Source organism: Glossina fuscipes, unplaced genomic scaffold, assembly GCF_014805625.2.
Source record: "Glossina fuscipes isolate IAEA_lab_2018 unplaced genomic scaffold, Yale_Gfus_2 26, whole genome shotgun sequence".
NCBI classification, from domain to species: Eukaryota; Metazoa; Arthropoda; class Insecta; order Diptera; family Glossinidae; genus Glossina; species Glossina fuscipes.
The window spans coordinates 533,242-548,057 of NW_023998421.1; the positions used below are offsets into that span (position 1 = coordinate 533,242).

The window sequence follows — 14,816 nt, forward strand, 5'->3', positions numbered from 1 at the left end:
GATGGGTATATAGTGTGTATGTGTTGCACTTTATACTTAACAAGTAAAAATATACGAAAAGCAAAGATGTTCGCGATTTTTGTTGCATAAACATATGGCCGTTGTGGGCGTGTCCTTTGACCGGTTTGGATAATTTTCGAATGTTTTTGCAAATTTCTAGGCCAGAGGAATGGTTGCAACAGACACTACACGGACAGACATTCTTAAATCGATTCAGTATTTGGTGCTGATCAATACTCTCTCTGGCCGTTTCAAACGTTTCCCCTGGTTGACCAAAGAACGACATTTATTAAAAAGAAATGTCTTATCAAACTAAAATAGAGATAAGCATAAGTAGAAATGGGCGTGTTACAACCTTCGTAGCAATAAATTGTCGTTTAATACATCTATACACAACAACAGTAGAAACAAGTAAGATATTGTCTATGTTTTTGTTCAAAACTTAAATATAATTGTTGTTGTAACGTTTTCGTTTCTTTTTAAAATACGGTGCTAATTGAGTAACATGCTCCAAAGGATGACATAACGTAACACGCTTAGCATATACGTTCGTAACTAAAGGGCAACTTCACCAACATACATATATGCGTAAATATGAAATCGGAATCTTTATATAAAAAATACAAGTTTTTGTACCAAAATACCCATTTATGGCTACGCGTTTTTCATCATTTGTTCATTTTCTTCATTTGTTGCACATTTTCGTGCAAACCAAAGCGTTGCTTAATAAGTAAGCGGAAAGGCAAGAGCCTGTTGAGGAGACGGCAGGAACCGCCACATGTCAATAAAGTGATTGTAACGTCTCGCGAACTGTTGTCGTGGTGTTTTTTTCTTTTCTTTGGTATTCTAACCATTTTTTCATCGCGAACAATTCAAATCGATTCGTTATTGTCTGTAGCGTTTGGTATTAACAGTTTCACCAGACTTTAACTGACCAAACACTTCAAATCCCGCAAAAAGCAAAGTGTCACCTTCTTGCCACCGGGATTCCCAAAATGGACTCGCTCACTTTCCATCCAAAAACCTTTTTTTTTCTCTTTTGGCCAAGAAAAAACTACGGTCGGCGAATAGTCTTTTTTTGATACAAAACACGACATTTTTAACGCTATTACAAGCTATGCTGTTGTATAGAACTTGTATTATTGTGAATTACAAGCTATGCTGTTGTACAGAACTTGTATTATTGTGAATTGAATTGGTTAGAGACTACAAATATTTTATTTATTTAATTTCTGCATATTCAGCTAATGATACAACTTTTTCTGACAAAGGTAAATAGGATAGAATTTAAGATTGGGTTTGACATTGTAGGTACAGCTTTAAAATCATAATCTTAATTTCAACCATGACGGACGGACGGATAGGAAAACGAATGGTTGCGACTAATTTAAATTCACTCGCCACTCCGACCGCCAAGAGAATTTTCGCTATAATTGCATTATTAAATTAAATCACACACCAAGTTCTCAACTATTCAGCGATTGCGAAGTTACCCGACATTGTATATATTATGCATGCGCGCATTATACTTAAATACACATTACACACATTATTTGTTAGAAACAAGGCGCATAAATTATAGGTGTCACTTGCTGGATAAAAATCAAGTTCAAAACATTCCCTACTCCTATCACATTTGCAATTAAAGAGACTATGACGAACTCATGTCGACCTGACGTAATGCTCATTAAATGTCTACTTTCTTTAAGTTCGTTTTCTCTCAGTACTTTCAATTAGCTGACTGGCTGGCTTTCGTTATTAACCAATAACCAAGGTTAACCTAAATTTGTATATAAATTAGCATCTTTTACTAAGATCACTTCAACCCAAGCTTCCACATAAGAAAATTCACATAAACATGCTAAAAAGTCTCTTAAATTAACGTTAAGTACATATTCATAAATTTTCATAAGTTAACAAGCAACAGATAGACAGCTTTCAATTAACATTGATGTCAATTTTCAAGTAAACGAGGTTAGCGATCAAAAAGAAAAAAAAAAGTGGAAAAGTTTTTTTCACTTTTTTTTTTATCTTAAAATTTATATAGAAGGGCATTAAATAAATTTAAAGAAAATAATGGATAATAGATATGAAGAAAAAGAAGAAAATAAGCAAAGCATAATTACCTATAGAAAAAGTAGCGGATAGACTTATCAGGCAATTTACTTATTTAAACTAATGTTGCCCTTACATTTTACTTACCCTAGCCTACGCACCGTATTTTCTTTAAATGCAAAAAGAGAAAAAGCATTAGTTGAAAAATTACAAAAAAAAAAAAAAAAATTACTTTTATTCTCGCTTTACATATGGATGGATATAATTAATCCATATCAATAAAAATGAAAACTCTTTGATGCCAATTCCATGCGTGCATTATGCTTAAAAAAACATTGTTCAAAAAATAAATTGGTTTGTTTGAATAAATTTTCTAAATGCAAGCGAGAAACACTTGAAATATCAACACTAGCCAAATGGAAATGTTCTCAGACGATTTTTTGTCGATTTTTTTCCCCCTCCCCCTTTAGAAAACCTCATATTTCTTCACATGCATATCATATATACGAACACTTTTATCAATGCCCATGTTGTTGTTGATATATTTCATGAGACCTCTGTGTAGACACTCAATACTCTGCTGTGGAACACACCCTCGCTTGTTGGCTTTTTCTATTTTCCATCCTATAGACATTGATCCATATGTTATTGAAAAAAAAATAGATAAATAAATAAATAAATAATAAAAAAAAAAAAAAACGTTTCTAGGAATACATCTATCGCGCACTCAATATCGTTCGCGCTGCTTTTGCTGTTATTGTTGTCTTTATTGTGGTTATTGACTTATTCTATATAAATTGAAATGTGTCTGATGTCCGCCAAATGACATTTGTTTTGTCGGTGCTTTAGTTTGTTCGGATTTTGTTTTTTATGTTTTTATATGTTTTTTTTTTTTTTATTTTTTTTTTATTTTTTCTTCATAAACCAAATTATTGTACAATACAAGAGACTGCAAATAAAGCTAAGACAACAAAAACAGCAAAAACAATAACTAGAAAAAGGAAATTTAAAAAATTACATTACAAAAATCATTTACGAAAACTGACAGAAAAAAAAAAAAAAAGAGAAAACTATAGAATTGGGAACACCAGACATCATCATATACATATTAATGTAGGTATGCAAGGATGTACAATGCATCCAATATATATCCTATACACGCGTGTGTATGTATCTGTATGAGTAAACATTCAAATATTATTAATTTGGAATTTTTATACAAATTTTCGTAAAATTTATATTATATGTCTTGACGTCATTTTCATTGAGGACTTGATAGCAGCGCAGAAAGTCATTGAAATGCTCTGGAAATTTTTACAACATTTTTTAATGAAGTCTTTAAATAAATGAACAGCTGTCCATACATGAATGAAAACATTAGAGTGGAGCTTACAACTCATCAAATTTCTTTTTATTAATATAGTTCGAGAAGACTTTCAAACCTTTCTTAATCAAACAACAACGCAGGCATATAAATATACTGCCATAACTGGGTTTGAAATTCCAGCAATTACTTTCACAACTCGTATCAAGGGCTTTTGTAAAGTCTAGAATATGTTTAAGAAATTATTATGGAACAAAATCAAAAAGGTGATCAAGGCTAAACAAGAGGAACTTTTTATGCTTAACCAGCAGCTTAAGTTTCTTGAACTCATCATATAATTTACCATATGATTAATAAGCATAATAAACAGTACATAAATTTTGTTAAAACTTTATCGCTTATAATAGCGAGAATAATGCAATCGTTGCATATTTCAATTTCCATTGTCAATTGGTTAAGTTTGAAAACTCAGCTTCTTTTCATTCATAGATTGATAATTAAAAAAATTGTCTGGGGATTTTTTAATATTAACGCTTCAAACTTTTGTTAGTCTATAAGCGACTCGATTCCTTTAGCGATTTTCATTTCAGCTTACACATAAGAAGCCTTACGGATAAGCCTTTTCTTTCATATAAAGTGTATAACACTATTTGTGCACAAAAGATTATGCAACGATTATGATCAAAGGCTACAAGGCTTCAGTGCATGTTATTAGTCGTTATAAAAATATTCATCTTATTCGATTATAATTCTTTATTTATATGTGGTGTTGTTAACGAATGATGCTTTGCTAAGCCGGGAGAATTTTTGAGTTCAATTGCAGATGATGTGCATTTTGAGATCATTATGCAGAGTATATTGAAACCTTTATCTTTTTTTTTCACTCCTTTTATTTTCTTAAATATTATTGACGTGTCTCGAAGTCACCCACTTGATACTTGATAAATTTGTACTTTATTTAAAAAAAAAAGAGAAGGAACTTACAGACGGAAATAGCTAAGTCAGGCAAGAATCCCTCACTGAGCCAGAGATTAATTATTGCACTTTGCAACACATTTGAACTAATCGGGCCAAATTCTAAAGTAATGACTATCTTTGCTTTTTGATTGAATTTGTTGATCAAAATGTTCAAGTTCAAAATTCAACCAATAGATAAGTGCATGGCTTAATCAACTCATTTCAGTCAATCTGATATTAAAGAAAGTTGTTTAACTTAGGGGAAACTTTCTTCATGATCTTCTTGCGATCTCTTAGATATTCAAAAATGATGACGAAAAGCTTTTATGACGGGTCGAATTCTACATGTGGATTAGTTTTTCAAATGAAGTTTCTACTTAAAATTTCGCAGTCGTCGCAACTGTAACATTTCTACTTCTCAATGTTCGATTAATTGACGATTTTTGAAAGATTTTTCGAGTCCTATGTGTTTTACTAATCCTATGGATAAATATTAAAGTCAGTCGGAAAATTAATGTATATTAGTGGCACGATCGAGGAGGACCTATAAGGAAAAGTTGCCGTGCTGCGAGAGCGACTGCTTTTTTCTTTTCAACCGATTGCTTACAAGAGAGCATTTGCCCTTAAGCCCTTAAGAGCAGTATTGCAGGTATAGTCTTTTAATTTTTTAACGTATAAGCAATTAAACTGTTAGTTGAGCTCTCGCCAATACAATGAATGAATGAACTTTTAATTTAAATCGGCAAAAAATAAAACAAGGCATCATTTGACTATTCAAAAGGACTTCAAAAAGTTTAATCCTAATACGTCGGTTAATGAGTTCTAAGACTGAGTAAGGAAAATATATATATTTGTTTTCTTTAATGCGAATTTTTTAATCAACATGACCTGCTTCAAAACTGATGCAGCCCATTCAACTTTTCTCCAGTTTCCGCATTAATCTCTTTGTTTCATCCAAATCTTCTTATTTGAAGCGTATAATAATCGCTGTAGCCTAAATCTGGAATATACGCAGAGCAGGGAATCAAGTCGAATTTCAATTCATGCAAGTTTGTTTTTGTTGGTGTCGGTGTTCTTGGACTACAAGGGATGAATACGGTAGCCGTTTAGAAAAGGACTTTCCCATGCCCACTGACCTTTCTGACCTTTCTCGTGCCCAGCTTATTCAGCATTATAGGCATCCATATGACCTAATTTAAAGTCAAAGCAAAACTGAGTTTGATTGGCAGTTTGGCTCCACTAAAAAAAACACCTTTAGGCGACACGGAAAGTTTAGCTTTTTTTGACCAATGTCTTTAAAGGCTTGCCACTTTCTACAAATAATGTGGCTATTTTATTAGAGACGACATCTACATGCCAATCCCGCGAATTATTGACCTACGTATTAATTGTCAGCACAGGTTCGGGATAAAAAAATCCCCCGAAACATTCGGAATCTGCACGAAATTTTTTATCAATATTTTCCACGCCTCTCCCAAATATATATAATTTTTTTGACATATTTCAAGCTTTGCAAGTTTTTAGCCATTCAAGTAGTATTTATAAGCGGATTTAAGTCGCGTTCTTCAAATGTCTTTAATTTGAAAATTGCAACAACAAACTAAAAGCGAAAATTATCCATACAAATGGATATAGCATCCATAGATTTAAGGATCAAAATTAATAAATCTTCGCGTTTGTGTAACGTTTTTTAATTTGATTGAAAATTAATAGCAATCGGTTGAGTCTGTTTAACAAATTGCGAAACTTTCTAATGTGCTCCCGAACGGCGATGTAACATTTCATTTAAATTAATTAAAATAAAAGGAGGAAAAAACTGCAATTATTTATCCGTTTTTATTGTTATAGAAAATTTTTATGTCACAATGTTCTGTCACAATTCTTTTTTTTTTTTTTTTTTTTTTTTTTTGCTTCTGTTTACGAAAATTAAATAGAGCGTAACATAAAACATTAAACGGTATACATAGTTAAGTAGATAACACATTGAGGTGCTCGTATATCTATTAACGCGTTTATATACGTTGAGGCTATAAATATGCTTTCAGGGAAAACACACATGGAATTTTTGACGAGCTTTTGACACATTCAATTCAGTGATTTTGCATTGCCAAAATGCGAGACATATTCGTTCTACCTTTAACTTGTTTATAACCTGTAGTTATGCAAATTGAGTATGAATTCCTAATATGAAGTTCATTTGACTGTGTGCGTTTTTAACTGGATAGATAAACGGAAATCTGTTGAATGCCAGTATCTTGGATCTGTGTTTTCTTTCCCTGGGCAATTTTCGAAACAGTGATGGGCATTCAAAATTCGCTTTAATGCGATTGTAATCACCTTATTTGCGTAAATGCTTTCATTTTCCATCGAATGCTTCTTTCTTTTTTTTTTTTTGGAATTTTTATTGAATGAGCAATTACGTTACGTGTTTTCACTATATAATCTTTGGTATTATTTTTAAATTGGGTTTTCATTCAATTTCTCATTTTTATGTCGCAATATTTATCAGTTGCAATTATGTGGAAAAATATTTTATTTCATGTTTTTTCCTTCCTTTCATAATCAAATTGATATGATGTCGTGTTTACATATGAATTTAGACAAACTTGTTACAATATAAAGCGTTTTTTTTTTTTTCCTTACGAAAATTTCAATTAAATACTTTAAATCATGAATACAACAATTATAAAAAAAAAAAACACAGATAAACATTGACATTAAATTGTTATAAAATTTATTTTAAACAAAAATGCAATATTATTTTACAACGAAAAATAAAAAAATTTAAAAATACATTTACGTAAAACACATCTAACATTTTGGCTTATATAAGATAATATTTCCAGATATGATCGATCAATGTTTCTATTTCGTTTGCATAGTATAGACAGACCGATATAGACATAATTAAATCGTTTACTAATTTCAATTTAATTTCAAACCTAAATGATATCAGCAAGATTATAAGCAGAAAGATAATTTCGGATTATGAATGGAATTATGAATTACTCAAATAAATTCAACAAAATAAATTCGTTATTACTATCGTTGCGTAAGGTTGCTATTCGTCGATTCGTAATTTAACTTTTGCGAATTAAAACATAAACAACAGGCTAAAGGACTCAACTAGGCTGTATCATGAATATTGTGATAACAATATAATCTCAATTTCATACACCATCCATGATTAGTTGAATTTCAAAAACATTCATTCGAACGATATTTAACAGGCAGGAAACTCCAAAGGAAAGTAGAAAAATAAGGGATAGTTTCAATCTATGCTTTGAAATTTATCTTGATTAAAAAGAAAAAATAGAAAAGACGAAGAGAAGACAAAGCTTAGCCTAATAATGAGGATTCTTGTTAACCGAACAAATTTGTATCATCCTGAGTAGACTATTGGAATTATCTTCATTCAATAAACAATATAGAGTCAATCCGATGACCTTACACTGGAAGATTTCGACAGAATTCAAGCATTCTTTAATTTTCTTAGGCCTGACAAATATTTTCATGAAATCTTTAATTTAAAGTATTTCAAACCGATTTTTCAAGATATTCGTGGACCTCCTTATTCCTGATAACTTAGAGTCTGTGCGATAAGGATTTTCCTTACGACCATAAGAACCGAAATGGACGTATGGACGCGTGAACAAGCTAGAGTAGCAAAATAAATACTGTGTTACAATGACCAAGGATCGAAAGCAGACGGACAGATAAAGGGAATAACTCTACTAAAAGCTATAACGTATATATAAACGGATGGATATTTGCACGTAAGATAGAGAGCAATTATAAACGATGGATATGAAGAGAAAATTTAACAGACGAACGTTGAAAAAACGTTGCAAAATCTCTTGCGTCTGGTGATTACATTACTTTATGGGAATTGAGTGATATCCGCTCTTGCGAAAGGTAACAATCAAAAAAGTTGCACAAAAATATCTCTTCCGTTCAATAGACTTGCTCTGAGACAAACATTTTCCTGATTTACATTACAATCTATCAATTAATGGGTTTACTCTAAATGTAAGGTTAAATATATTGATAACTTGCTAACCACCACATACTCAATACACTACTATCTTGTTTAGCATAAGCGAGAAAACTTATTTATTATTTTAAAAAGTTCGATTAGATTTATCCTTCAAAAATGCAAACAAGACTTTGCTTTCTTAAAAACTTCATCGCTAAATGGCCAGTAGCTTATATAACACCTAAAATAACAAATATGTTGATAAAAGTAATAACAAGTAATCAATTTATTAGTATATATATATTTCGGATGAATTCTTTGATTAATGTTCAACTAATAGCATCACGATTATCTTCAAAAATCTCTATTCGCCTAGAATTGTTTACATCATTCCTATATCAATTTAAGTGATTAGGCAAGACGTGAGGCAATAACGCCCAATACTTGATATAAAAGACAGGCGAGACTCTATTGCCTGCAGACAAAAGCATTGAGCGTTGAATTATTAAATATCTCGTATCAAAGTAAAATAACTTTCAGTTACACGCGCGACAGCGGGATTATTATGCCTCACCTATGTGAACACCAATTTTGCCTCTAACCTCCAATAAGTGATTTTATTGCGTTCTTATAACAATAAGAATAAGACAAAAAGTAACCTCTCAAAAAAATGTTACCTTCTTAAACAAGTAAAAACTCTATATTTGGATGTGACTAAACAAAAAAAAAAGAAAATTAAGAAATGAGAAAAACTAAATCTTTACACTCTGTAATATTGGATCGGTGTGACTGTTTTTTTTCGATTTACATCGAATGAAAGTAAAAATTTATAATATATATTTGTGGTAATTTATGCTCGAGAATACTGAAAGTAAAAAATATCACTGCTCTACGTGGCCATTTTTCCACACGTACTGTAATATCACCCATAGAGTATACGTTTACATTTTTATAGCTTTATCCGCAGCAGTTTTTGAGTAATGAACAAAAAAACACTCTGTTTTCCCCTACAGAAAACAGAGATATTCTCAGTTTACGTAGCAGTGTACGCGCATTGTTCGATCGATATGGCGCATATCTAATACCAACCAGTTTGAAAGAATTTTTGTCCGGTTTCTTCATTTCAATTTACATTATTCTGGCCGCCAGGAGAATGTTTACAGCAGCCTTTGCACAGACGGACATGCTTAAATCGATTCAGAATTTAATGCTAATCAAAAATATATACACTTTAGGGAATCTCTAAAGGTGAAGGTTATCAAAATCTATAGAGATTCTTCGTTGTTACAGTATTCGTAGACCGACTTTGGATTTGAAGTAATTTCAAATTTCAAATTTTGAAAGAAATCAACCGCAAATCGTCAATGATACTTACACGTAGAATAAATCAAAATAAAATAAAATTTTATTATCGTACATTTAATATATCCTTTTTCGAAGAACCATACTTATCTGCTTTAATGATGAAATTTGAGATTGAAAAAAAAAAATGATACGAACTCGAAACAAAAAACAAAAAATAAATAATTATAATATTTTTCATAGAATATTATATACAGCACAACGAGTATATAGTTAGATGTTTTCATAAACATACAAACGGAGGTCTAATAACGGCTAAGACAACATTAGTAGAAAAATTCGGAAGTAAATGACACCAAACTAAAACGTATGATTTTATTACGTGTGTGTTGAATAAATGTTTGGTTGAATAATTCGATGAAAACAGTTGTTAATTAAATAACAGAACATCGAAAACTAATTAAACGCATAAATATGTGAAATTAAATACCGAAAAACGAGGACAAATTCAAATATCAATATTTCAAAAACATATATAAATTTATTCGTAATTAAATAAAACTTAAAAAAAAAAAAAAAATATCAACATATTGAAAATTGAAAATGTGTAGATTATATATAATTTATATATATTTTTAAATGCCTCACAATGAAAATAAAGAAATTGATTTTAAATTGGGTTTTGAAACAAAAACCTGTTAAACAAACAAACGCACAGGGCTGCAAACAATTGATGTATATTTCAGCTAAGGTCGACTCTTCAACGCCAAACCCAGGCTGCCAGTCAAACTAAATACAAATTTATTTAAGATACATATTTACTTTTGGATTAAGAGTCCAAGAGGGAGATGTATTCCTTTAGGCTTTGCACCCATTGTACCATTCAATGTGAACTTTCTAACGCGAATGACAAATTTTTGATTTACTTCTAGAGAAACAATGCAGGTCCACTCCCTCTTTCGGCTTCGATATATTTACACTGTTCCTAAGTACTTAACTTTACTGCCAGATTTGAAAAAGGACTTTAATAGTGGATAAGGATCCTCTCCACACAAATTTGATATTACTATGGCATGGCTTTCTTCTTTTTACAAGGTCTACTCGAGTTTAGCTCACAACATGATTCTAAAAGCTTTATTATTGTTATTAATTTAGCCAGAGAAACAAATTCCAAGACTCTTGGAGCACTAGCATTCAAGGATTTCAGCTTTATTAAAGACTCCACAGCACTTGAGTTTTAAACCCATTATCATTGAATTGTTAGTTCGGCCACTCAGGCTCTAGCTTGTTTGTTTTGTGCGACGAACACGAGACAACCACTTTTTCTTGGGGGCTTATAATGTTTACAGACTAAGTTTTCTGCGACATTTGAACATATGATCGAGCTAGGATTTAAGATTTCCTAGATGTAATTTCAAAAACCCGCATGACCAGTCGAGAAGGTAAGACTAACGACTAGCAAGCCTGCGTTGACGGGTTCGAATCTCAATGAAGTAGGATCCTAGTTATAGTGAGCGCTCAGTCGATAAAGGCATAACACTTATCAATTGTGCACAAAACCACACTAGGGTCGTTTCTCTATCTCTTTATCCATTTCTTTCCGCTCGGCACCGGGACTTCATCGGAGTGATTGCTCGTATAACGAAGTACATATACATATATACAATACAATACTTTTAGAGGGAATTTTATTAAACCGCTAACGGACCCGGAAGAATTAAGTGCACAAACTTACAAACGAAAACATTGGACCGGACCGAATGCACGCAATTGATTATGTATTTGACTAGCAAACTGCTTATGTACGGATTTTAAGATTAAGTGATTAATTTCCATCCACTCTGGACTTACATATGCATGAGACATCTGTCTGAGACATCAACTATGTTATGGGTGTATATGAGAGTTTTTATTCAAAGGAGCGCTCTTCATCGCACTTCAACATTTTCGCTGACTGTGAGATATATTGCAGAAATATATCGTAAAAGTAAAAGCATGAATACCCAAACCTTGAATCGCGGTCGTTTTAAAATGGTTTAGGAGATATTTTCCTAGGAGGCATCCAATAAAGCCTACGTGTATGCTTTTATCAACATTTGTATTCAAAACGATGGGTTACCCACGCAGATTCATGGTGGTAGGGGTACTCAAAGATGTAAGGGTCGTGCACAATATTCCTTTCAATTCTTACCTTTCGAAGCCTTAATAAAAAGGGCTTTGTTAAGTTTTAATGCCTTTACCCAGTTTTTCGCGGGATTTCACTATTATCGTAAAAACAACAAAAATTTTCATAAAAAAATGTATCAAATATTGACTGAAGTGATTACCTTTCTATGATTGAAAGATAGATTTTGATGACTTGACAGATCAAAATGTTACGAAAGTAAAGAAAAAATAGAGACGAACTACATAAAGCGGAGAAGTCTGTTCATTAATCACGACAAATTAGTTTCCAAAAATATTTAGCCAAAAGTCATTAAAGTATATAGAAAATGTGGCAACCTTGAGCTAAGACGCAAACACCCAGATGCTATTTATATTTTACTTGGGTCTAGATTGAATAATCCTTCAGTGCGGCGACGACTCGATAAAGTTAATATACCTCATGGTTTTTAAGTATAAAAATTAATTATTGCTTTTATACAGGCGGAGATTTTAAATTGCGAGAAATTACAAAACGAAATGAAATAATTAATAACAAGAGAAAAATACGTGGAAAAAAGAGTATTTAATAATAAAAGCGGAAAATCTGAAAGACCGGAATTGAAAGTATATTTATAAAATTAAAAAAAAGAAAAAATACTGAAATTATTAATTAGACTGCGAGAAAGGGACAGCATATAAACAGCGAGAAAAAATTGTTATTAAATAATGAAAAATCGCAATTTTGCGGATTATTCGATGGCGTCAAGTTTTAAAACAAATAACAATAACAACACTAGTAACAGTATAAATACCGCCAATAATCACAGCAGTAATAATACCATTAGCAACTATAACGGAAACGGAAATGCTAACGAATACAACAATAACTGTAGCAACAATAGCGTTAGTAGCTGTAATGCTATCAACGCAGCAGCAACATTATCCTCGAATATTATGGCATCCGCGGCATTAACAACAACAGCAATGGCTGCCGTAACAACAACAATAACAACAGCAATAGCAGCAGCAAAAGCAACAGCAACAGCAACAGCAACAGCCCATGTAACCACAAAAACAAACAAATCTAGCACACCCACCACACCGCCAATTAGTTTAACCACAAATGGTCATCAACCTTATCCATCGATAACGCCAACATATTGGCAACCAGCACCAAATCCGGCCCCATATTTAGTTCCAGGTAATTAGTAGTAACACAATACCGAACACAACAATAAACATAGACAAACACAAACGCATACTCACTTATACATACGCGCGCACACACACACACACACACATACATACACGCATACACGCATACACGCCTATACGTAAATACGTAAATAAAAATGTACACACGCATGCAACATTGACATCTATTAAAGCGCAATGAACACGCAAAAACGTACAAAGCTTAAAATTTCATATGTGTGTCTATGAGTGTGTATGTATAAAAACTTACTCGCATACATAGATAAGTTGCTATAGGTATATACGCTTTTGCTAGGCAATGATGAAAAAGTTTTTACTAATTCAAACTTTTTTGTTTCTACACTTTTATCCCATGTAATGACTTGTGGAAAATATATATATATATACAAACACTATCGCTTAAATGCGTTTTTATGTACTTTTGTGCTAGAAGGCTATGAGTGTATAAAAAATTGAAAAAGACAAAAGACAGGAGAGACTGTTGTGCAGGTCACACACATACACACACCGCACACACACACACAAACACACAAACACACAAATACACACACACGCACAACCCAACACAACTAACAATAGAAAAATTTCCGGTTGTGGAATGCATTTTAAGCTGTGTGCACTTCCAATGTTGTCGGTGGAATGGAGACAACAGGGCAATCATTTCAATTAGAGTGTTAAATAAATTTTGTATTTGCAACAATTCTCTCAGGGTTTTAAAAGTAATCTGAAAAAATTAATATCTTTTTGCAATTTTTCTTCCATTCTTGCAGTAAAATTGTTTTATTAAATGCACTTAATTCTCTTAAGCTTATGCAGATTGTAATTTTTTATTCAATAACATGCATATCCTTTTACCATAAGTTGACAAAGTTGAAACTTTTTTAAAACATAATTTTATACCAAGTCAGTTTTGGTGGCACGGTTAAGTGTATACTTCAAATGACTTTTTATATATGAGCCTATAAGCAATCATGAGATGATGGAATGAAAAACAACGTATTAGATTAATGCAGTTACTAATTAAGATTAGCTGTGAATGTATTACATGACAAACTCTTTCCGAAACAAATAAGAAATCAAAAACTATAATTAGATATAATGACAAGAGTTTGCACTAAAATCTCGAATCGAAGTTTCACCAGACCTTTAATTTTTAATAGGCTTCTACTTCGTTCAGTGGCTTTGTACATAGGTAACTTTTTCGCTAGTAAAAAAAGTTAATAAGGAAAGATGTTTTTTGGCATACGAAAATTTTTATTGAACTAAATCAAAAATTAGTAACAAAATAAAGCTCCCTTCATGCCTTTACTATTTTTCTACATGAAAGAAAGATTAAGGCAAGGCTTCCACAAACATGTCCATCTACTTAAATTGTATATATATGCAGAAATGATAGTTTCTATCGTTATTTTGTGTGTACAAGTATTTTATTTTATTTTTGCAGATACGCGCACATGAAAATCCATTATTTATTTATTAAATTTTATATGTAGTATTTAGGTGAAAAAGTTTATTGAAACTTTCACATCGGTAAACCACGTACGTTAAAATGTATTTGTATGTATGTAGAATATGTGAAATTTAATGCACACATATTGGGAAAAATAAATTTGGATATATATATAAGCTAAATAAAATCCATAAATTGGTTTTTTTTTTTTTTTTTTTTTATAGAAGTTCAATATACAACTGATCAAGGCATAATAACTTCATTTCATTTCGAATTTTAGACACTCTCTACCGCGACGTAATGCTGCTTTATATTAGATAAACAAGCCACGAAAAGCCATTGTCGATATACACGGAACATGAAATATATTAGTAAAAGAAAAATATAGGAAA

General features: G+C 31.7%; 1 protein-coding gene across 4 annotated transcripts in view; it reads left to right on the forward strand.

Moving 5' to 3' along the window:
* LOC119635554 (CUGBP Elav-like family member 2) overlaps nt 1-14,816 on the forward strand; it is a 134,746-nt gene that overhangs the window by 74,064 nt on the left and 45,866 nt on the right. The window contains exon 1 of one of the 4 annotated variants that reach the window (XM_038030411.1): nt 12,348-12,960. The exons of the other annotated variants lie outside the window; for them this stretch is intronic. Within the exon in view, the coding sequence (XP_037886339.1) occupies nt 12,486-12,960 (475 nt within the window). The 5' untranslated portion in view covers nt 12,348-12,485. Of the gene's footprint in view, nt 1-12,347; nt 12,961-14,816 lie in introns of those variants that run through there. 4 annotated transcript variants of the gene reach the window in all.